At 40.0% G+C, this 24,994-nt stretch overlaps 1 protein-coding gene across 1 annotated transcript; it reads right to left on the reverse strand.

Annotated features, from left to right (window-relative positions):
* Positions 1–1,345: 1,345 nt before the first annotated feature.
* Positions 1,346–21,138, reverse strand: slc39a6 (solute carrier family 39 member 6). Its single transcript, XM_053330854.1, has 12 exons — positions 21,085–21,138; positions 13,892–14,099; positions 11,501–12,137; positions 10,807–10,945; positions 10,533–10,652; positions 10,214–10,383; positions 7,920–8,114; positions 7,055–7,139; positions 6,145–6,546; positions 5,505–5,585; positions 4,412–4,602; positions 1,346–1,601 (listed from the first exon to the last, which is right to left on the reverse strand). The coding sequence occupies exons 2-12, from the start codon at positions 14,095–14,097 to the stop codon at positions 1,449–1,451; spliced, it is 2,379 nt and encodes a 792-aa protein (XP_053186829.1). The 5' UTR covers positions 14,098–14,099; positions 21,085–21,138; the 3' UTR covers positions 1,346–1,448.
* Positions 21,139–24,994: the final 3,856 nt, after the last annotated feature.

A 24,994-nucleotide genomic window follows, 5' to 3' on the forward strand; every position in this document is an offset into this window, starting at 1 on the left:
CTGTTTGCTGTTTCCTACAAAAACATCCAATATCACTACGAGCCGAGGTCGGTGTGTTTGTCCTTTATGGCAAATTCTCCTTTTGAGTAAGTAACACTTCTTTAAAATCTCCTCTATAGAAGCATTTATGAGGCGTGTGGGATTAAAGAAAAGGAGTTTCAGTTTATTAGATACACCTAACTAGAGCTAATGTAGTTTAGTAGAATTGCTTTTAATAATCAAATCATCATTTAAATTGATTTTTTTAAAGCAGAAATTCCAAATTTGCTGCTTTCAGTTTCTGCTTTGTGAGGATTTGCAGCTTTTTAATTGTGTTTTCTGAGGATTTTGCACGTTTCTCTGTTTCTCTGCTTCATACATTTTTATAGATGAGCTGATTAATCGAGGAAATGATCATTAGTTACACCTCTAGAGTCAACTGCTTGATCTTTCTCAAGGCTGCAGGAGGTTTCTATTATTTGTCTGTTAGGCTAAATAACCGAAACTCTGCTCTGAATATTGAAAAGTCGTGTCACATTGTCTTTTTTTCGCTGTGTATATCTAATAAACTGACAACTGTGTGCATATTTATAGAATATCTGTAGTTTTTTTTTAACCGTCATTGTCATATCAAGCCACAGCATTGCAAACTGTGGACTGTGGATGGTCCCAAAACCATTAAACCATCCACAGGAAATAACTCTGCATGAATTTGGATAAACGATGAATCATTTTAAAGTTGCTTTTCTGCACAATAATGCCAAAGATGAGCTTCAATATTGTGGTTTTTGACCAATATCTGACACTAAACCGACAAATATCATTAGTGCAACTTTAAAATGGAGATAATATGACATGCAGAGAATAACTGTGTGGGTGTAAAGTGTTCTTATCTGTAGTACCTTAGAGGAGGAATGCTAACATGTGAAGTGTTGTCTAGGTGTGGCGTTGTATGAATAAGCACGGCTGTTATGGCACTTTGGTGTCTACTGTAATACTGATGTGGCAACTCAGCAGCAGAAACACATCCAACACATCAGATAAAGTAAAAAAAATAGATGTAACGGAGGGGAAAAAATAGATTTAAGTGACGTGGGGGGGGGGGGGGGAGGTTAGTAAACTCTTTTTCTTCTACTCAGAGATCACGAGCTTGTTGACACACGAAGAACTGCTGCATGTTTTTCACTGCAGTCCAAGAAAATGTTAAAAAAAAACTAACTTTCACTCTTATTCTTGGACTAATTCTCAGTTAGAGCTGCAGATATTTGAGTCTCAGAAGCTCCTAAATATTTACTTCCTGTTTCTGTTTTCAGCTACAACAACCGAGACGAACATGTAAACTTAAAAAAACTAAACTAATGGAGCTCTGACTGTCTAGAACAAAGAAGTATAAAATAAAACTACGCTACACTTCTGACGCAGACGCTGGAATGCAGGTGGAGCTTCAGGATCGAAACGCTCTCCGTGTTTCAGTATCCCAGGTCCAGCTGGATTTTGTGCTCGAAGATGGCGATTAGCAGCATTATGCAGAAGCCGAGCAGGATGCCGGCGTTCTGGAGCAGGAAGAAGCCACAGTGGCTGAAGCCGTGGTCACCGGCGTCGTTGTGCAACATTTCTGGCACCTGGAGAGTAAAAACAGGAAGACAACACAATGTCACAGCAGAAGGGCGGGAACACTTTCACATCCTCGGTTTAATAGATTTGATCCAGAGTCTGTTCTTAAGTCTTAAAGGATAATTACCGTTTTTTACAACCTGGACCTTATTTCTAGCATAAAATACGACCATTTACTCACCCAGACAACTTTGGTGTCATTGGGAGTCGTTAGGATGAAATTAGCTCCAGTGTTGTTGTATAAAAGGCTATTATTTTGAAGGTGTGCCCTGGGTCCCTTCTTCCTTCTCTGTTGGGGTGTGACGCAATTACCCCCAGTGTAGTGTTTTTAGCCAAGCAGCCTACAGCCAAGTGGACAGACTTTTTGACACCTTGCTATAACCCTACATGGACTAGCATCCCCACCTTCCCTTATTTACAGTTGCGCTGCGTATATCCGTATAATGAGAGTACACGGGGCACCGAAGCACAGCCTCTATATAACACATTATCTGCCACCAAACTAGTTCATTTCACCAATATTTAGTTATGATACGTTAGTGCTATTCCCCTCCTCCATCACTCATAATACTTTTACTGTAATACTGTATACTACATCACTCAAGGAAGGAAGAAAGAAGGAAAGGAGGGAGGAAGGGAGGAAAGGAAAGGAAAGAAGAAAGGAAAGGAGGGAGGAAGGGAGGAAGGAAGAAGGAAGGAAAGGAGGGAGGAAGGAAGGAGGGAAGGAAGAAGGGAGGACAGGAAAAAAGGAAGGAAGAAAAGTAGGAAAGAAGGAAGGGAGGAAGGAATATGGAAGGAAAGGAAGGAGGAAGGAAGGAAGGGAGGAAAGGAAAGGAGGGAAGGAAAGAAGGAGGGAAGAAAGGGGGATGGAGGAAGTACAGACTGAAGGAAGGAAGGGAGGAAAGAAGAATAAGACAGGGTCAATTTTTACTATTGTTCTTATTGTGTATTCTTACTGCTGCTCTTCTATTTTTACTGTCCACTTGCTGCTGTAATAATGCAAATTTCCCTCATTGTGGGATTAATAAAGGAATATCTTATCTTGTTATCATATTCCATACACTTTTAACACCTTAGATTTTGTATTTATGTGTCAGTTTTTCTTTACTCTTAAGTTTTTATGTTGCATGTCTCACCAAAAGAAGGACACCTGACGAGCCCTTATGAGTTTTATCGGCTCCTTCTGCACATTTCTCTTTTGTTAGTTATTGTTTTATTCTGCTAATTGTATTGTGTTTTTTCTTCAATGTGCAATAAAACTTAAATTAATAAAACATTATTATCAAATCTAATCATTTATAAATCAAATTGTGTCCTGTTTGTTTGGTTTTATACGTTTGTGGGTGCAGTACCAAGCTGTGGCCACCGGGGGTCAGACCTGAGCAAGCAAAGTTTGTTTTTCTTGTTTTCCAGACAGCAGCTGATTGTGACAGCTCGCTTCTCCTGTTTGCCTCATGTTTTTTATTTTGTGTGTGTGTGTGTGTGTGTGTGTGTGTGTATGTGTGTGTGTGTGTGTGTTTTTGTGTGCGTGTGAGAAGAGGCCATCTGCTTCTGAAGGCCACTGCCATCTGAGGTCTCGGTCAAAGTGCCACAAACACAGTCAGGAGTTCAAGAGGGAACAGATGCTGCTGACTGCATCAAAACACTCTGTTTCATTTCTCCTGACTGACAAGAATCAGCTGACCGGTTTCTATTTTAACAGCACCAAGAAATAATAAAAGAGACATTCCTGTGCTTTAATGCTTCCTAAATATAAAACTTTCAACCTTTATTATAATGAAGGAAGCAACTGGTAGTAACTCCATGAACACTGTTTAAGGGTCAGTGATAAATAAAGTGTTGGCAAGATGAAGAAAAATATGTTTAAACTAGTTTTAAAAGCAGCATCAGGTTTGTTAAAATGTACATTTAGTATTTTTGTTGGTTTTATATCATTTGAAATTTGACATTTGCACCATTTTTTAACCAAAAGTAAGACTGAATGCTCCTGAAAATGTCAAATGGTGTAACCACAAAAGAATGATACATATTAAATGTTTTATCCACCTAGGAAGAAAGAAAGAAACACAGAAAAGGGAGGAAGAAGAGAAAGAAAGAAAAAAATAAGTAGGAGGAGAAAGAAAGAAAGAAAGAAAGAAAAAGAAAGAAAGAAAGAAAGAAAGAAAGAAAAAAAGAAAGAAAGAAAGAAAGGAGGACAGAAAGGAGGAAAGAAAGAAAGAAAGAAAGAAAAAAAAGAAAGAAAGAAAGAAAGAAAGAAGGACAGAAAGAAAGAAAGAAAGAAAGTAAGAAAGAAAGAATGAATAAGTTGGAAGAGAAAGAAAAGAAAGAAAGAAAGAAAGAAAGAAAGAAAGAAGTCAGGTTCCTGATCTCCATGGTTACCCAGAGTAAATGTAAGATCATGCCAAACTAGTTGATATGGTGTTAGGTAGGAAGGTAGGAAGGAAGGAAGGAAGGAAGGAAGGAAGGAAGGAAGGAAGGAAGGAAGGAAGGTGTTTTATTGACTATTTACTGTTTTTAAGCTAGTTTAATTATTTGGTATAAAGTTTTTATGGTTACACCACTTAGACATTTTTACCATAATCCTCTAATATATTCTCTCTAAATGGATTAAAAGCAGAAATTTGATGCTGAGTCCACAAAAAAAGAATGTGTGAAGTTATTCATACGTTTCTTTTCTACATTTTAACCCTTTAAATTTAAACTAAACCACATGGACACTAAAAAAAACATCATTGACCCTTAAAGACAAACTTCTGTGTTACTTCCTGTCATGCGGCTATCTTGTGGTTCGGGTGCACGAGGCGAAGCGCTGACTCACCATGTCCACCAGAGCCACGTACATGAAGAGTCCCGCCGTGAGGGCGAATATCCACATGGAGATGTTCTCTGCGTAGTGTCCGATCACGATTCCCGTCGCCATGCCGAAGTACGCCATCATGGCCGACAGCACGTTGTAGAGGATGGCCTGACGCACCGTCATACCGGCCTTCAGCAGCACTGCAAAGTCACCTAGGAAACGGATAATAAACACCATCATTGATTATTATATGGTACAATAATTAACCACACCGCTCTCTTCTGACCTACGATCTTATCTGACAATATGAAGGATGATTATTGATTATCTGCTGATAGTATGAAGCTGATTAACCCATAACTACTGTATTCACATTACAGTACTTTTACTGTAATACTGCATACTACATCACTATAATACTGCAGTACTTTTACTGTAATACTGCATACTACATCACTCATAATACTGCAGTACCTTTACTGTAATACTGCATACTACATCACTCATAATACTGCAGTACTTTTACTATAATACTGCATACTACATCACTCATAATACTGCAGTACTTTTACTGTAATACTGCATACTACATCACTGTAATACTGCAGTACTTTTACTGTAATACTGCATACTACATCACTATAATACTGCAGTACTTTTACTGTAATACTGCATACTACATCACTCATAATACTGCAGTACTTTTACTGTAATACTGCATACTACATCACTCATAATACTGCAGTACTTTTACTGTAATACTGCATACTACATCACTCATAATACTGCAGTACTTTTACTGTAATACTGCATACTACATCACTCATAATACTGCAGTACTTTTACTGTAATACTGCATACTACATCACTCATAATACTGCAGTACTTTTACTGTAATACTGCATACTACATCACTCATAATACTGCAGTACTTTTACTGTAATACTGCATACTACATCACTCATAATACTGCAGTACCTTTACTGTAATACTGCAGTACTTTTACTGTAATACTGCATACTACATCACTCATACTACTGCAGTACTTTGACTTTCCAATAATAGCATTATATTAACGTTAACTATCGTTGGTAGATCAATGTGCAGATCTTACCTAACTCATGAGGCAGCTCGTGACAGAAAACAGCCACAGATGTGCTGAGACCGCTGGACAAACCCTCAGTGAACGCAGCTCCTGCAGAACAACACAGAAAACACAACATCATCATTATTACAAGTATTAACCCTTTACATACTGATAATTAGTCTCTACCCCATCAGTCATCAATAAATGTGTAAAGTAAGAATAAATATGTGTTCTGAGTTTGACATACCACAGAAAAGTGTGTTGTTAACCACCCTGCCAAATTTGAATGATTAAAAAAAAATCACCAAATATATGAAATTAGGCTTCAAAGTTGTGTAAAAATCAGCCTCTTTCTCTGCTCCCAAACACTGAAGCCCCGCCCCCTACCAAGTGTCACCTGTCAAAGTCACCACCTCTACTAGAAACATGGACGCTACGTCTGAGAGCTTTCTGCTGCTAACTCAGCGGCTAGCTAGGCGGCTAACTCAGCTGCTAGTTCGGCGGCTAACTCAGCTAACTGGCTAACTGTAGACTGTAGTAGTAGTAGTGTTTTCTGTAAACATTTTCCAACATGTATAATATGTTTAGAAGTAAATCAATGAATTGACTTTAAAGATGAAATATTTCTATCATGAAGTGTTTCCGTCTCGGAGTAGCAGCGGCTCACCGATAGCGAGGCCGTCGCTGAAGTTGTGCAGCCCGTCTCCCATGATGACCATCCAGGCGAGCGCGGCCACGCCAGCTTGCTGGAAGTGCTGCTCCGAGTACGAGTGCGAGTGGCTGTGCGGGTGATGGTTCTGGGAGTGGTGGTGGTGCAGGATGTGGTGGTAGTCATGGTGATGGTGGTGCATGCTGTCCGTCTGGCCCACCGTGTCGTGGAAGTGGGAGTGGCATTTGTTCTCGCAGTCCTCGTCGGTGTAGGCGGCGGCTCCGCCAGGCACTCGGGCGTAACCCTGCGGCGACACGATGGACACCTGTGGATTCAACATCACCTCCTCCTCCTCCGCCACGCTGCCGCCGTGGAGGCTGCTCGAGTGGTCGCCGAACGTGCCGCCGTTAGTCTCCACATCTGTAGAGAGAGAGACGATATTAATACTGAAATCACCGATTGTTAAAAAGGCAGCGTTTATTCCTGACGCTTCAATCTGGAGACAAACACGAAAAGCATCATTGAGCTTAAATGTACAAATTACTTGCAGAAAAAAAAGGTAGGATAAATTTTCTCTTCTTACACATAACATAACAGTTAATATCATTACTTTTAGACACGTTGAGTCTATTGATGCTTTTAAGACTCACTTTCATTATCTGGCTTTTAACTCTGTTTGGTTTTATTTGGGGGTTTATTTTATTTTATTGGGTTTAAACTCTTTCACACATAACAACAACACTAGTGCATCGTCCCATACACTAACACTTCATCTGTTTTAACTTTTTATGGTTGTAAGTCAATTGATTTATGTTATTATAATGTAATTTAATGACAAAAAATTAAGTTCAAATATTTTTTTTTTATGCCTAAAGAAGATAAAACTCCTGACTGATGTTATCATAATTCATGTAGTTGCGTCTCTCACCTTCAGTTGGCTTCAGGTCGTTCTCCTCCAGAGCCGGCTGCTTCTCTGGATCCGCTTTGTCGTTCTGATCCCACTTCTTCTGGATCTGAGACAAAAGCACAACATTAAACCCTCACAGCGTCTGACGGATTCACAGGAAGTAGTTCCACCTCCGCTGATGTTACAACGAGGATGAATGAGAAGATCCTGAATCTGATTATTCTGATTTATAATCATTAATTTGTCACATTTTAGACTTTATTTCATGTATTTAGACACAAAGTTTCTGTAAGATTGTTTTTGTGATTAGACGATATTTAACATTTGAGAATTAAAAAAAAAATAAATAAATAAACGAAACAGTTTGGTAGAAAACATGTTTATATTTCTTAACCCTCCTGTTGTCCTCAAGTCAAGGAAGGAAGGGAGGGAGGGAGGAAAGGAGGAAGAAGGAAGGAAGGAAGGAAGGAAGGACAGAGGAAAGAAGGAAGGAAGATAGGAAAGAAGGAAGGGAGAAAGGAAGGAAAGGAATGACAGAGGAAAGAAAGAAGGAAGGAACGAAGGTATGAAAGAAGGAAGGAAGGAAGGACGGAGGAAAGAAGGAAGGTAGGAGGGAAGGGAGGAAGGAAGGAAGGAGGGAAGGAAAGGACAGAAGGAAGGAAGAAAAGGGGATGGAGGAAGGAAAAGAGGAAGGGAGGAAAGAAGGAACAGTCAAAAACAGACGGGGTCAATTTGACCCGGGAGGACGACAGGAGGGTTAAAGAAAGATAACTCAGGTATCATATCAGCACTAAGAGTGTAACTGTAGGTGTATAATAATGTTTAATAATAATAAAGATAAAGATAATAATAAGGCTTTGTAAGGTAGCCTGGTTACCATGGTTACCTTTTGTTTCTTGTCCTTGTACATCTTCCCCAGCGTGAGGAAGTGCTCGATGAGAAACATGACGTAGACTCCGCTCAGAGCCGTCAGACCTTTCCAAACTCCGTCCAGGTTTTCCTCGTCCTCGTCGTGGGAGTGAAGATGCCCCTCCACGTCCCCAGAGGAGTTGTGGTGGTGATGATGGTGTCCGCCCTGAGACTGAAACAGGAAACACACACACAGAAAATGAGTCAATCTAACACCAACACCAGAGCCGGACAGTAACAGAGTACATTTACTCGAGTACAGTACTTAAGTACAATTTTGAGGGATCTGTACTTTACTCAAGTATCATTTTTGGGGAAGACTCATGATTTTACTCAAGTACATTTGAGAGGCAAATATTGTACTCTTTACTCCTACGATACATTTCTATCCATAACAGTGAGTACCCGTTACTTCTACTAACAAAAAAAAAAAAAACAACTCAATTTGTCGTTTCCCTCTCAAACGTGATTGGATTGTGCAGAGAGAGAGAGAGAAGAGAGAGAGAGAGAGAGAGAGAGAGAGAGAGAGAGAGAGAGAGAGAGAGAGAGAGAGAGAGAGAGAGAGAGAGAGAGAGAGAGAGAGAGAGAGAGAGAGAGAGAGAGAGAGAGAGAAGAGAGAGAGAGAGAGAGAGAGAGACAGACAGAGAGAGAGAGAGAGAGAGACACTTGATTTTACTTTCAATTCCTTTTACATTCTCCAAGGTATTAACATTAACATTTGTGTATGTACTCTTGATACTCAAGTACTTTTTAAAAACAAGTACTTCAGTACTTTTACTTAAGTAGACATCTGACGTAGTACTTTTACTTGTACTTGAGTAAAATTTAGCAAGGGGTATCTGTACTTTTACTCAAGTAAGGAAGCTGTGTACTCTGTCCGCCTCTGACCAACACCCAACAATACTTCAACCTTTCAACCTAACTAAACAACATTTTGGGAAATATGCTGATTCACTTTCTTACCTACAGATCAAACAAACAGATTTTTGCCACTTTCATGTCCTGAATATGAAACTAGCTAGCAGCCGTTTAGCTTAGCTTAGCATAAAGACTGGAAACAGGAGGAAAGACTCCCTCAGTATATTTTATTGAGGAGTCAGGTTAAAACTTCCCTTTTTGATAAAACTTAATAATTAGAGCGGACCAGGCTTGCCTTTGACCAGCTCCTACTTTATGCTGCTATAGGCTTAGACTCCTCCTCTTCATTATTTACATTCATGTACTATTAATACATTTCACTGACTTAAAACTTCTGCCCCAGGTCTCTCTCTCACCGCCCCCCACCCCCCACCCTCACCCCCAACTGTCGTCATGTGTTGGGATATTAACAGTAGCAGCATTGTAGTTTTATCTTCCATCTAAGTTTCAGTACAGCGAAATTCAAAAGCAATCCTCATGGTGCCGTAAAAAATAGTATAACTATAAATGGTGTAAAGATCATGGTTTGAGTTCAAATCATCACTGGAGAGGGTTAGGGTTAGTTTTCAAATTCCTTAAAGATATGCAACCTTTGCTGTCATGGCAACAGTGAACACCACCATTAACTGACATGAGCAAGATTAAGTCGATTGGAGTTTCTAAATGTCCATCCATCCATCCATCTTCTTCCGCTTATCCGGGGTCGGGTCGCGGAGGCAGCAGCCTAAGCAGGGAAGCCCAGACTTCCCTCTCCCCAGCCACTTCGTCCAGCTCTTCCAGGGGGACCCCGAGGCGTTCCCAGGCCAGCCGAGAAACATAGTCTCTCCAGCGTGTCCTGAGTCTTCCTCGGGGTCTCCTACCGGTGGGACGGGCCCTGAACACCTCACCAGGGAGGCGTCCGGGAGGCATCCTGATTAGATACCCGAGCCTCCTCATCTGGCTCCTCTCGACGTGGAGGAGCAGCGGGTCTACTCCGAGCTCCCTCCGGATAACTGAGCTTCTCACCCTATCTCTAAGGGAGAGCCCAGCCACCCTACGGAGGAAGCTCATTTCGGCCGCTTGTACCCGCGATCTTGTTCTTTCGGTCACTACCCAAAGCTCATGACCATAGGTGAGGGTAGGAACGAAGATCGACTGGTAAATCGAGAGCTTCACCTTTCGGCTCAGCTCCCTCTTCACCACGACGGATCCGTGCAGAGTTTCTAAATGTCGGTTTCGATTATTTTTCTATTAATAGCCCAGCTCTAGTATCGGCTGACAGATGTATCAGTCAGACTCTAGCTGTATTAAACTCACTTATCGACAAAAAGACAAAGACAACGGACTCAAACTTGATCTGAACGACAGACTCACATGAGGGATGAGATGTAAGAAGGCATCGCCGCTCAGCGTGCCGACGGCCAGCGCCACCAGGAAGCTGAGGAGGAACTTGAAGAAGACTCTGTTCATGAGCGGGATGAGCACGACTCCGGCCAGCGAGAGCAAGCTGATGATGGTGATGGACACGATGCCGCCGATCCACGCTGCAACACACACACACACACACACACACGGACACACGGACACACGGACACACGGACACGGAGACACACACACACACACGTCTAAATCTGACTCTGAAATAAAAAAACTTACTGATATAAAAAGTTGAAAATCTTGTCTGAAGTTTCACCTGTTGCAATGTTTTTGCCGTTTTCTACACCGCCGTGCTCGTTGTGGTCGTGCCCGTGGTCTGAGTGGTTGTGGTTGTGGTCGCCATGGTGATCGTGAGCATGTTTATGATGTTTATGATCTAAGAAAACAAAACAAATATATACATAATGTGTAAATTGCTATAGTAATCAAATAATGGGAACATAATCGATAATTGAAAAAATATTTGTTAGATTAATCGTTTAGCCCAGCTCTAGTTTGATGGGGGGGGGGGGGGGTCTTGTGTTTTTTACCTCTCTGGTTGTGCAGGATACACGCTCCGCTGTCGATCTGGTTGAGGAGGGCGGGACACAGGAAGCTGAAGTCGCCGAGGGTTACGCCTACTTCCTGAGTCATCCCATGTGAGGAGAGGATGCTGGAGGCGTTCAGACACTGAGGATAAAAAAAAAACAAAAAAAACACAAGTCTCTTTTATTCATTTCATCTTTTATATCCACCTTTATAACTTATTCTAATCTTTATTTATCCAGTGAAGGTTTGTCATTGTCTCTAATTGCAGAGTAATCAGAGTAATGAGTTATGATAGCTTTAGTTTCCTCAGTTCCCGTATAGACAGAACTGAATCTGTTCTATTTGTTTTACTATATATAAAGCACTTTCTGTTATATTACTATGAATGAAAAGTGCTCTACAAATAAAGAGGATTGGATTATAAATCAACTATTTTGGTTTATGTAATTTTTCAGGTAAAAGTGTCGATCATTGAGATTTCCAGCTTTTCTAACAGGAGGATTATCTGGTTTTAAAAGTCTTATTTACATCTGAATTTAATATCTTTTTGGTTTTGGAGTTTTTTTGGACAGAAATGACAACTTCTGATGACCAACTATGGTTTTATGACGTTTTACGGATCACGATACAGTCGAGAAAACGATTATTTCATTATTCAAATGATGCTCGGCTGTAAATGAGGAGCTAACATCGTACCTCTTCAGCGGGGAGACTTCGGTTGCGGTCGTGATCGTGATCCACGTGGTCATGGTCATGTCCGTGTTCATGGTCATGTCCGTGATCGTGATCGTGGTCGTGGTCGTGATCGTCCACTCGCCTCGCTGCAGTTTGTGTCTGAGTTTCCGTCACCAGTCTGGCAGCGGTCGGTTCCTCTCCTCCAGGTTGATCGCTCCGTCTCTTCGGAGCGTCGTCTGGTTTCGCCACCAGCTGAGCGTTGGACTCGGCCGTGGCCTCGACCTCCTGCGCCGCCAACGCCGCCTTCTTATCGTACAGTTTATTATGGCTGTCGGGGTTCTCCGCTTTCTTCCCCGCGCCGCCGTCCTGCTCTTTGGCCGCGTCGGCGCTCTTCGTCGTCTTTCCGGGCTGAGACGGCTCTCCGTGTTTCTGGTGGTCGTCATGGGGACGGTGGTGGTGACTGTGGCCTTTATGATCATGATCATGATCGTGATGGTGATGGTGGTGGTGGTGGTGATGCTGGTGGGGATGGTCGTGGTCGTCATGGTGACCCGGCTGCTCGTGATGCTGCACCGTAACAGTCCTGATGCGACCCAAGCCCACGTTGTGTAGGAGACGCTTTAAACCGGCCAGAGAGATGGTGCCGTTTTCTCCATATCTGGAATAAATCATTAAAAATACAACAATCAATCAGACAATAATCAATAAAATACAACATTAATTTATACTTTTTCATTATTTATCAATTAATCAGGCTTTATTTGTTCAGCACTTTTCATACATAGTGATGTGACAACAAGGCAAAACTAAACTAAGAAACAGGAAACACGATCATAACTCCAATGAATCTGCAGCAGAGGTAGAATAAAAATGTAAAGTTTCAGAATAGCAACAAAAACCAAAGATGATAAAAGATGAATAAAATGTAATAAATGAATAATATAATAAAGTGGGTAAAACCAGAAAAGTGATGAGTGGTATTAAAAGAAAAAGAAAGATAAGAAGAAACGAAAATAATAAGACAGCTAAAGGAAGGAAATGTGAACACACACACACACACACACACACACACACACACACATACACATACACATACACATACACACACAGTAATATGTGAATAAATGTTATAAATGATGACTCAATAAAAACAGGAATGAGGAAACGTTCTCATGAATCAGCAGCGAGGAAACAGCAGAGCAAGGATTCAGAACCGCCAAATAAAATAAAAAGATAAAATATTAAATATATTAAATAAAGTGGGTCAAACCTGAAATGTGTGGTGGAGGCATTAAATGGAAGAAAATAAAATAATAAAACAACTAAAAGAGGAAACATGGTGAAGTCAAACCAGACACAACGAGGAAAGTCTAAGTAGTAAAAGAGCCTAAAACGTAAAATAAAAGTCAGATGAATAAATAAAATAAAGTTCAATTGAAAGGCAGATTTTAAAAAGTAAAAAGTTTTCAGTTTTCTTTTTTAAAAAGGTATGGAGGAGGTAGGAAATAAGAAGGGAAGGAAGGTCAGAAGGAAGAAAGGGATGAAGGACAGATGGATGGAAGGAAGGAAGGAAAGAAGGAAGGAAGGACAGAAGGAAGGACAGAAGGAAGAAAGGGAGGAGGAGGAAGGAAGGACAGAAGGAAGAAAGGGAGGAAGGACAGATGGAAGGAAGGACAGAAGGAAGAAAGGGAGGAAGGACAGAAGGAAGGAAGGGAGGAAGTGCAGATGGAGGGAAGGACAGAAGGAAGAAAGGGAGGAAGGACAGATGGAAGGAAGGACAGAAGGAAGAAAGGGAGGAAGGACAGATGGAAGGAAGGACAGAAGGAAAAAAAGGGAGGAAGGACAGAAGGAAGAAAGGACAGAAGGAAGAAAGCAAGCGAGGAAGGACAGATGGAAGGAAGGAAAAAAGGAAGGTAGGAAGGAAGGACAGATAGAAGCAAAGAAAAAGAACACAGGAAGGAAAGTGGGCCGGAGTGCACCCCTCGGTGGGCCGGTTCTGGCCCACGGGCCTCATGTTTGACACCCCTGCTCTAGTCGTTTGAAATTGAAAAGTGAAAGTTTAGTTTTGTATCTGCTTCAGTTTATATTGTTTATATTAGGACTGCAACTAAGGATCATTTATAACCAATTAGTCTCATTGATTCATTTTGTTCATAAACTTTTAGAAAATGGTAAAAAAAAAATGCTTGATATAGTTTCCATGATTCAAAACTGGCATCTTTATCTTATCTTTATCTTGTTTAACAGTCCAGAACTTAAAAGATATTCTGTTTTATGTCACATTTGATAAAGAAAAGTCTAAAATCATCACATTTAAAAAGGTAAAACCAACTAACCATTGAGCCAAATATTAAATTATATGTTAAACCACGAAGCCAAACTTTACTCTTAATAATAAAAGTTCTCTCTCACCTGTTGAACAGCGCCTCCAGGTGTTGTTTCTGGCTCTGTCCCGCTCTCAGTGGGTCGATGACGGCCGGCGGTAAACACATAGCGCTGTTCGCCTCCGTGGTTGACGAGCTGCAGTCCGGACCGCTCAGCCCGTCGCCGCCGGACAAACTCACGACGACGAGGAGCAGCACGACCCACACCGCTCGACTCTTCTCCTCAGTCATCATCTCTGCTGCCAAAAAGAAAAAAACCAAGAGTTTATAAAAGTAAGAAGAGTTAGAGTCACTCTTTCTCTCCAATATTGAAAAACAAACACTACTTCTCCTTATAAAGCTCCAACAAGAGACTGTTAAAACCAGGTGGAGAGTTCTGGTCCTCTGAAATGAGGCCAACCAGGAAGTAACTTAGAACTGCATTCTATCAAAAGGCCACCAGGGGGCGACCGTCTCTATACAAGTCAATGGAGAATTCACCAACTTCTCACTTGATTTCTAACCTCAGTAAACGTTTTCAAAATGTGTTTATGGTCTCAATCGCTAGTTTAAAGCCTTCTTCAATGCAGTATGATGTTCATTTGGGACATTTTGGCCTCCTGATTTTATATGTGACGATAAAGCAGGGTATGCATTAGGGCGTGGCTACGTCCTGATTGACAGGTTGATTGACCAATGTCCTTGAGATCCAGCCCTCGTAACCATAGCAACCTCCCCGCTCCGCCTATGGCCCCGCCTCATGCCCATATAAGTAGAATCCGTGTTTTTATTTTTCCCAGTATGCACCTGAAATTTTCAAGATGGCGCTGCCTAGATTAGAAACTATTGGCTTCTGAGCAGCAGTCCACAAACCAATGGGTGATGTCACGGATGTTACGTCCATTTCTTTTATACAGTGTATGGTTAAAACAAGAGACTTCATGGTGCGTTCAAGTTCACCTCATAAACTATGAAATCTATACTCAAATGACCACAAAGGTTGTTTGAAATGATTGAGTTTCTTTTTTTAATTCCCTTCTTAAACTGACTCTAGATCTGTCACCATAACTACTTTTGTTGGACGATGTATTAATCACGAAATAATCACGATAAGGGTCTGACCGATAGTGGATTTTTGGGGCCAATGCCAACACCAATATTGGCAATCTGATAGTGACATACTGGCAGATAATATTACATACATAGAATATACAAACAGACACATTTTCTTTGTAATGCTCCTTCAAATGTGAAGGAGGTATGATATTCTACAGTTTAACAATAAACTTTATAGTATAAAATGAAGCAGGAGTGAGGAAAGATTGGCTTTCATACAGCAGCATTGCTAACAACATGAGCTGCAGCGTTAGTCGTAGGTAAACCCAACATGTTTATCTGTTATCGGTTCAAGTTCTAGGAGATTAGAGTCATTTAAAGACCATGAAAAACCAAACATACGTGTCCGAAACAGGGCCGAGCCTAATTAGAAATTAAAATATAATGCCCTGCAAGTGTTACAAAAAACAAAAATCTATTTTTTTTATTGGTGCTGAGATCAAATTTAACAGCATCTGAAACTTTCATTAATATAGCTCCCTGCTAAAATATCAGTCAATGGGCAATTAACAATTATTGTGTACTGTTTTTTATGGTTTTGTGCACCTTATCTGGTCAAACGGTTAATTTTAGACCCTGTGTATAAATATTGGAGTTATATCAGTATTGTCCCCAAAACCCCCAGTATCAGTCGGCCCTAATTGTGACCTAGTTGGATCCTAATTGGGCCTAACAGACTCTGAGAGAAACAATGAACAGCAACCAAACAATGAGCTACAGTATCTGTGAGACTTTTTGGATAGACATGATTAAGTTATAAACTACTTTAAAAACACAAAAACACACTTTTATTTATAAAATTGAGATACATGTTGAGAATTTCTGGTCTGAAAAGGTTAAAACCTGTTAACCATGAAAGCAGCTCAATGTTGATTAATCATGTTTCTGTAACACTGAACGTTGAGTAATTCACAAAAGTTCCCTAAAAGTCTGACGAGACACAACATTGCTCATTTTAATCACACAACACCAAAACCTCAAAGTTACACAGCTGGATTACCGGACAGAGACTCATCATGAGGACAATAAACCAGGTTTACGTAGAGACTTCTTTCATTCACATTGATTTGAATTGAGGAAACGTCACTGAGGATTTAGTCTACGTCAATGCGAAGTGAGATAATTTTCCATTTCACCGTTTACATGTTAACATTTTATCTTTGATCGGTTTAGGAAAAGGATTATTTTAACCTTTTATAACCCAATGAAACTCCATTCGGTTTGGTCCTGTTTATTCCGATTGAGGTGTTTACATGAAGCATTTTCATTCGGTGTTGTGCATCTAAATCGGTTCTAATCTGAATATTAGGCTCCATGTAAACCCGGCTTAAGTTGTTTCTCAATGGATATTTTAACAAAGTCTTGTCTCTGGTCAACGACAGGTCTTAAACTCGACACTAAAGGAACTTAAAGGGACAAACAAACAAACTTTAAAATCAGTTTTTAACTGTGGGATGTCAGGCTGATAAATCTTCAGTCCTCTTCAGAATATTAAGTGCAATACTAAGTTTTTACACCATTTCCTAACACTTTTTATTTATTTTCCCATTTTATATTTGTTTTTATTGTCTTATTGGTTCATTTTTATTGTATTTTTATTGTTTTCATTGACCAACCAGCATTGTTTCAGATGTAGCACTCTTTACCTCGTTGTATATTCTTGTACAAAGACAATAAAGGATTTCTATGGAAACAGCAACAAAAAAAGAACTTAATCAATTATCAAAATAGTTGGCGATGACTTCAATAGATGTCCAAATCCACAGTGAGTCCACTATTTGACCGTTTCCTGGCCGCTCTTTGTCATATCTGAGCTGTATTACATCACTTCCTGCTGATGAAAACACTTCCTGCTTTAAAAAAAATGGCTTACAGAGATCTACACCTGCTCTATATGACCAAATGCCTGAGGTAACATCTGCTGGGGTTTGGTGTCACATAAAGAAAACTGACATGACGGCTGCTGCTGCTATTTCCAGTGACTGTAACTAAAAGACTTGGTAACACTTTACTTGAATGGGTGTTCATAAGACTGACATGACACTGTCATAAACATTAATGAGAGCTTACGACAGTTGTCATTAAGTGTCATTCGGTTAGGGTTAGGGTTAGCCCTAAAGCCCAATTTCCACTGAGTCCGGCAGCGGCGCGTTACAGCTGCGCCGCGGTCACCGGAGCTGATCGGTAACACTATAACCAATGAGAGTATCTCCACCGGGAACGTTTCAGCAGCGTGTCAGCAACGTCCCAGCAGCAGCAACCCGTGCAGCCTCCCGATCGTATTTCAGCAACAAACATGAATAAAACAGACAGATAAAGACTCCATCTAGCTACGTAGCTACTGACAGATGGGATAAGCACAAAAATAAAAGAAAATGACCAAATCAACCAAAATTGAGCAAGTTAACAAAACCGGGCCGTTTAGTTGTGCTGCTACTACAGTAATTACGGTAGACTAAAGGCACTCGTTCGGGTTTGATTGGGCTGATGTAATTACTGTATTAGCAGTGCAACGTCATTTTAAAAGGCAGCTTTCTCTACCAGAGCATGCTCCGGTCCGCTGCTGTAACGCTCCCGGTGTGAGTTGACGCCGGGCAGAGGACGGAGCTAAACCGTAGCACAGCCGTTCCGCGCCGCTGACGGACCCAGTGGAAATCCCCAGTAACCCTAACCCTAACCCTAACCGATTATGAACACCTTATGAACACCCATTCAAGTAAAGTGTTACCAAAGACTTTTATTGTGAAGAACTTAAAGGAAATGTGTTTGATAAAAACAAGTGGATACAACAGGATCTGGAGCTTAGAAACAATGAAAGTGATGATGACGTTTGATGAAGAGCTTAAACAACTTATTTTACCTTTATTATTATTAGCTAATGAAAAGGCTTTTATTGTGAAGAATCTGGAGCGTAGAAACAGTGACAGTGATGACGATGTTTGATGAAGAGCTGCAGATGACCAGCACAGCTTAAACTACTTATTTTACCTTTATTATCATTATCATTATTAACTTTTCTTCATTTTACCTTACACAACAAGGTGTTTGAAGTAAGTAACGTTGGCATTGATAAATCTGGACTAAAGTACCTTAATAAAAACACACAGTTGGGTACCAATACTGTATTTGGTCTCATGACTTGGGGATTATCCCATGTAGGCAGATAAAGGAAAAGCCCGACTTATTCTGATAACATGAGAGTTTTTTTTCCATTACTGTGGTTTATATTGGTTCCTTTCCAGGTAACTAATGCCCCAGAACTGTCAAGCTTAATTTAAAAGTCCGAGAGAGAGAGAGAGAGAGAGAGAGAAGCACAAAAGACGGTTGAAGAGTCATAAGATAAGATAATGTACAATAAACTAAAGATAAGCTACTACAAGATAAGATAATCCTTTACTAGTCCCACGGGAGGGAAATGGAGAGTATGACAGCATAGAAAGTATACATAGACAGTATAGACAGAAAGAAGAAAGCCCAATAAAGAGTAAGTATGTACACAAGCGATAAAGATAACAGTAGTAAAAAATCATTATCTAGAGGCACTTTCGTCGGCACTTTTGTCGTGTGTGTTTGGGAAAGAAATGGAAAACCTGCGAGGAACTTTTACAAGATCCGTTATTTATATATCCTTTTATCCAGTGTCTTTATCTCCACATGCAAACTTTCAATGATACTTGATATTAAAACGGATATTTGAGCTCCTGATTGTTGTTTTAAGACTGAAAACTGTCATTTAATGCAACCAGAATGGAAGCAGCTTCAATTGAAATATTCTAATAAAAGTAAAAGTTCCAGTAGAGTAAACTTTCTCTTGGTCCATCGTGTTAAATTATACATAAATCTGCCGTTAATTTGAAAGAATACTCATCTGAAAGCATGAAAGCACAACAGATGTAAGCTGAAAACACTGATTAACTGATTATAGTTCATTAATTGCTCATTACAATAAAAAAAAAAAAAAGATTATTCACTAAATCCTATTAGTCCATCCTCTAAGCCAACAGGCACAGTTGTGTTTTTAACCCTTACCTGCTGTTCAGGATCAACCTGGACACGTGTTTTATATATTTTAGAGACGTAAAAACCACCCGAAACACTTTTTCTTCTAGTCTGAAATGGTAAAACTTCTCTTAATGTCAGAGATAATATACAAACTGGATAGATTTCAATGTTTAAATGTATATTTTTATGGTTTTTGAGCAAAATCTATTGAAAAATCACCATTTTTTTCATGTGTCATTCTCTATATTTAATTTAATTAGTTGAAATTGTGATGTTCAACTGTTTTATGACTTCAGACTATTATATAATGTGATAATTAGTGTTCATAAGCGTAAAGGCCGCAGCACGGAGTATGAAAATGACAGGAAAGTAGGCCTAATTTCAATTCTTCAATAAAAATGCACCTTAATAATGCTTTTCTCACCTCAATGCTTCTACTCTGCTCGTTGACGTCCAACTTGAAATAATTTAAAATGATTCAGATTTGAAGGACACATTTCTCCTTGGTGGATTTGGACTCATTTTATCAGTATTTCTTACCAGGTAACCCACTTTATTATAGTAAAGTCTCATATATATATTATTTATAGGTTATTATGCAATGGTTTTACTTTTAGATCAAACTTGGCCTGTATAGCTATGGCCCCTGAACACTGAGAAAGCATCGGGATCAAAGATTTAATATCATTTATCTGTGACTGATTATTTATAGCTCAGTAATTTAGTGACTAAATGTGAAGGGATGCTGTGAATGTTTAGACTCTAGAGTAATGTTGGGTTCATAAAACAGACGGAAAGAACTGAAAGTATGACAATTACAAGTGGAAAACGTGTTTCTAGATATTGGTCTTGTGTGCCGAATTAAAGAGCAACCTTTAATTGATTATAAAGCGATTATTTTATTCATGTGGAGATAATATTCGCGCACACAGAAGAAAAATAATGTTTTTTTAATTGGAGTTCAACATCCGGTTCGTATAAATGAAGAGACGCTGAACTGATGTCAAAAATAGGGGGGTAAATGTGTTTATTCTTATTTCTCTTGTATGCCGAATTAAAAAGCAACCTTTAATTGATTATAACGCGATAATTTTATTTACATTGAGCACTGAGAGGCAAATTAATATTCAATAGACGCGTTTCCTTAATGTTGTTTGGCGCCTGGTTCGTATAATGAAGAGACGCTGAATTGATATCAAAGCTAGAAAGACAAATAGATTTATTTAATATTTGTTTTATATGCCGAATTAAAGTACAACCTGTAATTGATCATACCTGTAAATTTTATTAACGTTGAGATAATATTCATGAACGGAGAGGCAAATTAATATTAAATTGACTTGTTTTGTGAATGGAGTTTGGCGCCTGGTTAATATAAATGAAGAGAGACGCTGAATTAAAGTCAACATTAGAAACAAATAGTGTTTTTTTATTACACATCTTATATGCCGAATTAAATAGTAACCTTTAATTGATAATAATGTCATAATTTTATTTATTTTAAAATTATATTCCTTCACTGAGAGACAAATTAAAATTAAATGTACATGTTTTTTGAATGGAGTTTGGTGCGTTCAGGGTCGCGTGATTAAAACGCTGAATTAACACATAACTCATTATTAATACTAACAAATCATGCCAACTAATTACACTTATATATTCCGGATTAATTTATACTGACTCTAACATGGTTAAAACCCTTTCCTCGCCTCTTTTTAAAAGGTTAACTAGCAGCTTAGTTTAGCCTCGGTCATTGCATTAAAACTTTACCGGAGGATGCGAAGAGAAGTCATCGGCGGCCCAGGTTCAGGCCTCGGCTGTGCACCGCGGACACTCGAGGCGGTTTCACAAAGATATTTAACCATTAAAATCCATTAAAAAATAGGTATAATATAATCCAAGTAGATGTGTGTCGGTGCTGGAGCTCACTGAGTCTGAGTGTGGATATAAACAGAAACACGTTGCCACCAGACCCGGTGCCGTGTGCACACAAGGACCCGGAAACTGAGCACCGTGCCGTGCGAAGAAAGACACGCTGCATCCTCTCCACATACACACACACACCATCTCTTCATCCACCCCACCAAAACATTACAGCTTTAAAATGTGTTGGGAATAACTCACAGGTGATGTAAATGCCGTGTTTGTTGGTCCTCTCCTGCAGGTAATGTGCGTGTGTGGGCTTCACGGTCTCCTCTCCGAAGCTCGATAAATCAATGTGATGATGTGGCGTTCAATGGCTGCCGGATATCTGCGTTGGAGGAGGGAAACTAAACAGGTAGTGGTGGGAGAAGTACTCACATCCCTAAACTTAAGGAAGATGTAGTCCCTTAGCGAGAGAGACATGTAGAACATACCGCGTACCAGGAAGTATTATGAGTGACGTAGTTAAAGTATTACAGTAAAAGTACTGCAGTATTATTAGCTTCACGTAGTTAAAGTATTACAGTAAAAGTATATAAGTGGTATAAGCTTAATGTAGTGTTAATATAGTATTACAGTAAAAGTACACAATATTATTAGCTTAATGTGGTTAAAGTATTACAGTAAAAGTACTGCAGTATTATGAGTGACGTAGTTAAAGTATTACAGTAAAAATACATAAGTGGTATTAGCTTAATGTAGTCTTAATGTACTATTACAGTAAAAGTACACAAATATTATGAGTTTAATGTAGTATTATAGTAACAGTGTTAAAGTAAACACATTATGAGTGATGTAGTATGCAGTATTACAGTAAAAGTACTGCAGTATTATAGTGATGTAGTATGCAGTATTACAGTAAAAGTACTGCAGTATTATAGTGATGTAGTATGCAGTATTAGAGGTAAAAGTACTGCAGTATTATAGTGATGTAGTATGCAGTATTACAGTAAAAGTACTGCAGTATTATGAGTGATGTAGTATGCAGTATTACAGTAAAAGTACTACAGTATTATGAGTGATGTAGTATGCAGTATTACAGTAAAAGTACTGCAGTATTATGAGTGATGTAGTATGCAGTATTAAAGTAAAAGTACTGCGGTATTATGAGTGATGTAGTATACAGTATTACAGTAAAAGTACTGCAGTATTATGAGTGATGTAGTATGTAGTATTGCAGTAAAAGTACTGCAGTATTACGAGTGATGTAGTATGCAGTATTACAGTAAAAGTACTGCAGTATTATAGTGATGTAGTATGCAGTATTACAGTAAAAGTACTGCAGTATTATGAGTGATGTAGTATACAGTATTACAGTAAAAGTACTGCAGTATTATGAGTGATGTAGTATGCAGTATTACAGTAAAAGTACTGCAGTATTATGAGTGATGTAGTATACAGTATTACAGTACATATATATTATGAGCTTGATGTATTATAGTTAAAAGCATTTTAAAATTGATTCTAAAAGATACAAGTAGCCAGTGAATGTTTTCAGATGTATGTCAAATCCTCTACTTTGATAATAATTTGTTCCTGATATGGTTTTTATTTATTTAATTAAATGATAATTAAAATCCTCATAATTAAATCTCTTTCTCCCTCATTAAAATGTCTAGACTCCATACATGTGAAAGTTTCCTTCCTTCACTGTAAAGTTCATCCTCAGTGTTTGTGCACTCAGCGCTTTAAGTCTCCACATCACATCAGTTTAAGTTTCATACTGGCTCCAAACTAGTAGTTATGGCACAAATCATGACACAACAAAGTTCACCTTCACTGGGACGGAAACAGTAAATAATACACTGCAGGTAAATGCAACACAACAACACAGCATTCACTTTGGAGCCTGGAAACTGTGAGGAGGTATTTTATGAGGAGTACCTGAACGCACCACAGGAGGAGTAGCAGCGGATGCTGTGAAGGAGGATAGCAGGCAGAACATGTGACGGAGCTTTAGGAGCATGTGACAGCGGTACCAGTGTCCAGGTTGATGGCAAAAAAGGAGTGAAGGGAAGAGGATTAACTGGAGAGAGAGAAAAAAAGAAATCTGGGAACTCTTAACATGAGTTTCACAGAGAGATTTTTAGAGGTCAGGAAGGAAGATATTTAATAAATCCAATTAGTAACATAGGCCTTCACATTATAAATATAAATTAACTAATTCAATTTATTTCCTTCCTTCCTTCCTCCCTCCCTTCCTTCCTTCCTTCCTTCCTTCCCTCCTTCCTCCCTTCCTTCCTTCCTTCATCCCTTCCTTCCTCCTTCCTTCCTTCCTCCTTTCCACCTATCCTTCCGGCACTCCTTCCTTCCTTCCTCCCTCCCTCCTTTCCTTCCTTCCCTCCTTCCTTCCTTCCTCCTGGCACTCCTTCCTTCCTTCCTCCCTCCCTCCTTTCCTTCCTTCCCTCCTTTCCTCCCTTCCTTCCCGCCTTCCTTCCTTCCTTCATCCCTTCCTTCCTTCCTTCATCCCTTCCTTCCTCCTTTCCTTCCTTCCTCCCTCCCTCCTGTCCTTCCTACTCTTAACATGAGTTGGTTTCACAGAGAGCTTTTTAGAGGTCAGGAAGGAAGATATTTAATAAATCACTCTGTCCAATTAGTAACATAGGCCTTCACATTATAAATATAAATTAACTCATTCAATTTATTAATTAATAAAGAGTTCATTATGTGCAAAAAAAAATATTTAAAAGTTAATTTGAAGCTTATATTAAACCTCAGCTCCAAATGAGTCAATGTTACAGTGTTTTAGTACCAAGGTCTTTTTGTTACTATACTTCCACCACAGCTCCTTTCTCCTTCCCTCGTTTCCTTCCTTCCTACTCGCCCTCCTTCCTTCTTTCCTCCCTCCCTCCCTCCTAACTTCCTTCCTTCCTCCCTTCCTTCCTTTCCTTCCTTCCCTCCTTCCTCCTTTCCTTCCCGCCCTCCTTCCTTCCTTCCTTCCTTTTAGAAAAACCTCTTTTCATTGTTCATATTGACACCTGACTGCTGTTTTAACCCTCCTCTCATCCTCGAGTCAAGGAAGGAAGTTAGGAAAAAGAAGAAGGAAGGAAAGGAGGGAGGGAGGGAGGAAGGAGGGAAGGAAGGAAGAAAGGTAGGAGGGAGGGAAGGAAGGGAGGAGGGAGGGAGGGAAGGGAGAAGGGAGGGAGGGAAGGAAGGAAGGTAGGTGGGAAGGAAGGAAGGAAGGAGGGACGGAGGAAAGAAGGACAGAAGAAAGGAAGGTAGGAAGGAAGGAGGGAGGGAAGGAAGGAAAGAGAGAAGGAAGGAAGGGAAGGAAGAAGCTGGACACTCCTCTCCTCTCATTGATGTCCTCCCTGTGTGTGTGTGCAGGTATCAGGTTCGGTGTGTTGTGTAACTGAGATAACATCAGAGCTGCTGGAGCTGCTGCAGCTGAGATAACACTGAGCTGCTGCAGGTGGATCCAACAATCACCTGGAGCCCAAATCTGCCCCCCCTCCTAAACCCCCCACCCCCCCACCCCCACCCCCCTAACCCCACCCTCAAAACTAACACTCTGCCAACAGCTAATATTTGTCTTTTCTTTTCTTAACCCTTGTTCCTTCCTTCCTTCCTTCCTTCCTTCCTTCCTTCCTTCCACCCTTCCTTCTCTCCTAAATTCCTTCCTCTTTTTGTCCTTACTCCTTTCTTTCCTTCATTCCTTCCACCCTTCCTTCCTTCCTCCTTTCCTCCCTCCCTCCTTACTCCTTTCCTTCCTCCCTTCTTTCCTCCTTTCCTTCCTTCCTTCCTTCCTTTCTTCCTCCTTTCCTTCCACCCTTCTTTCTCTCCTAAATTCCTTCCTCTTTTCGTCCTTACTCCTTTCCTTCCTTCATTCCTTCCTTCCTTCTCTCCTTACTCCTTTCTTTCCTTCCTTCCTTCCTTCCTTCCACCCTTCCTTCCTTCCTTCTACCTTTCCCTCCACCCTTCCTTCTCTCCTAAATTCCTTCCTCTTTTCGTCCTTACTCCTTTCCTTCCTTCATTCCTTCCTTCCTTCTCTCCTTACTCCTTTCTTTCCTTCCTTCCTTCCTTTCTTCCTCCTTTCCTTCCACCCTTCTTTCTCTCCTAAATTCCTTCCTCTTTTCGTCCTTACTCCTTTCCTTCCTTCATTCCTTCCTTC

The sequence above is a fragment of the Scomber japonicus genome, chromosome 12 (genome assembly GCF_027409825.1).
Source record: "Scomber japonicus isolate fScoJap1 chromosome 12, fScoJap1.pri, whole genome shotgun sequence".
NCBI lineage: Eukaryota > Metazoa > Chordata > Actinopteri > Scombriformes > Scombridae > Scomber > Scomber japonicus.

What these genes read in the sequence shown, in the direction of transcription:
- slc39a6 (XM_053330854.1), bottom strand. Translation starts at nt 14,097, where the DNA reads ATGATGACTGAGGAGAAGAGTCGAGCGGTGTGGGTCGTGCTGCTCCTC. An exon ending in CTGGAGGCGCTGTTCAACAG is followed by an intron (nt 12,138 to 13,891) that starts GTGAGAGAGAAC and finishes GATTTATTCCAG; the next exon opens with ATATGGAGAAAACGGCACCA. An exon ending in TCTTACATCTCATCCCTCAT is followed by an intron (nt 8,115 to 10,213) that starts GTGAGTCTGTCG and finishes TTCCTGTTTCAG; the next exon opens with TCTCAGGGCGGACACCATCA.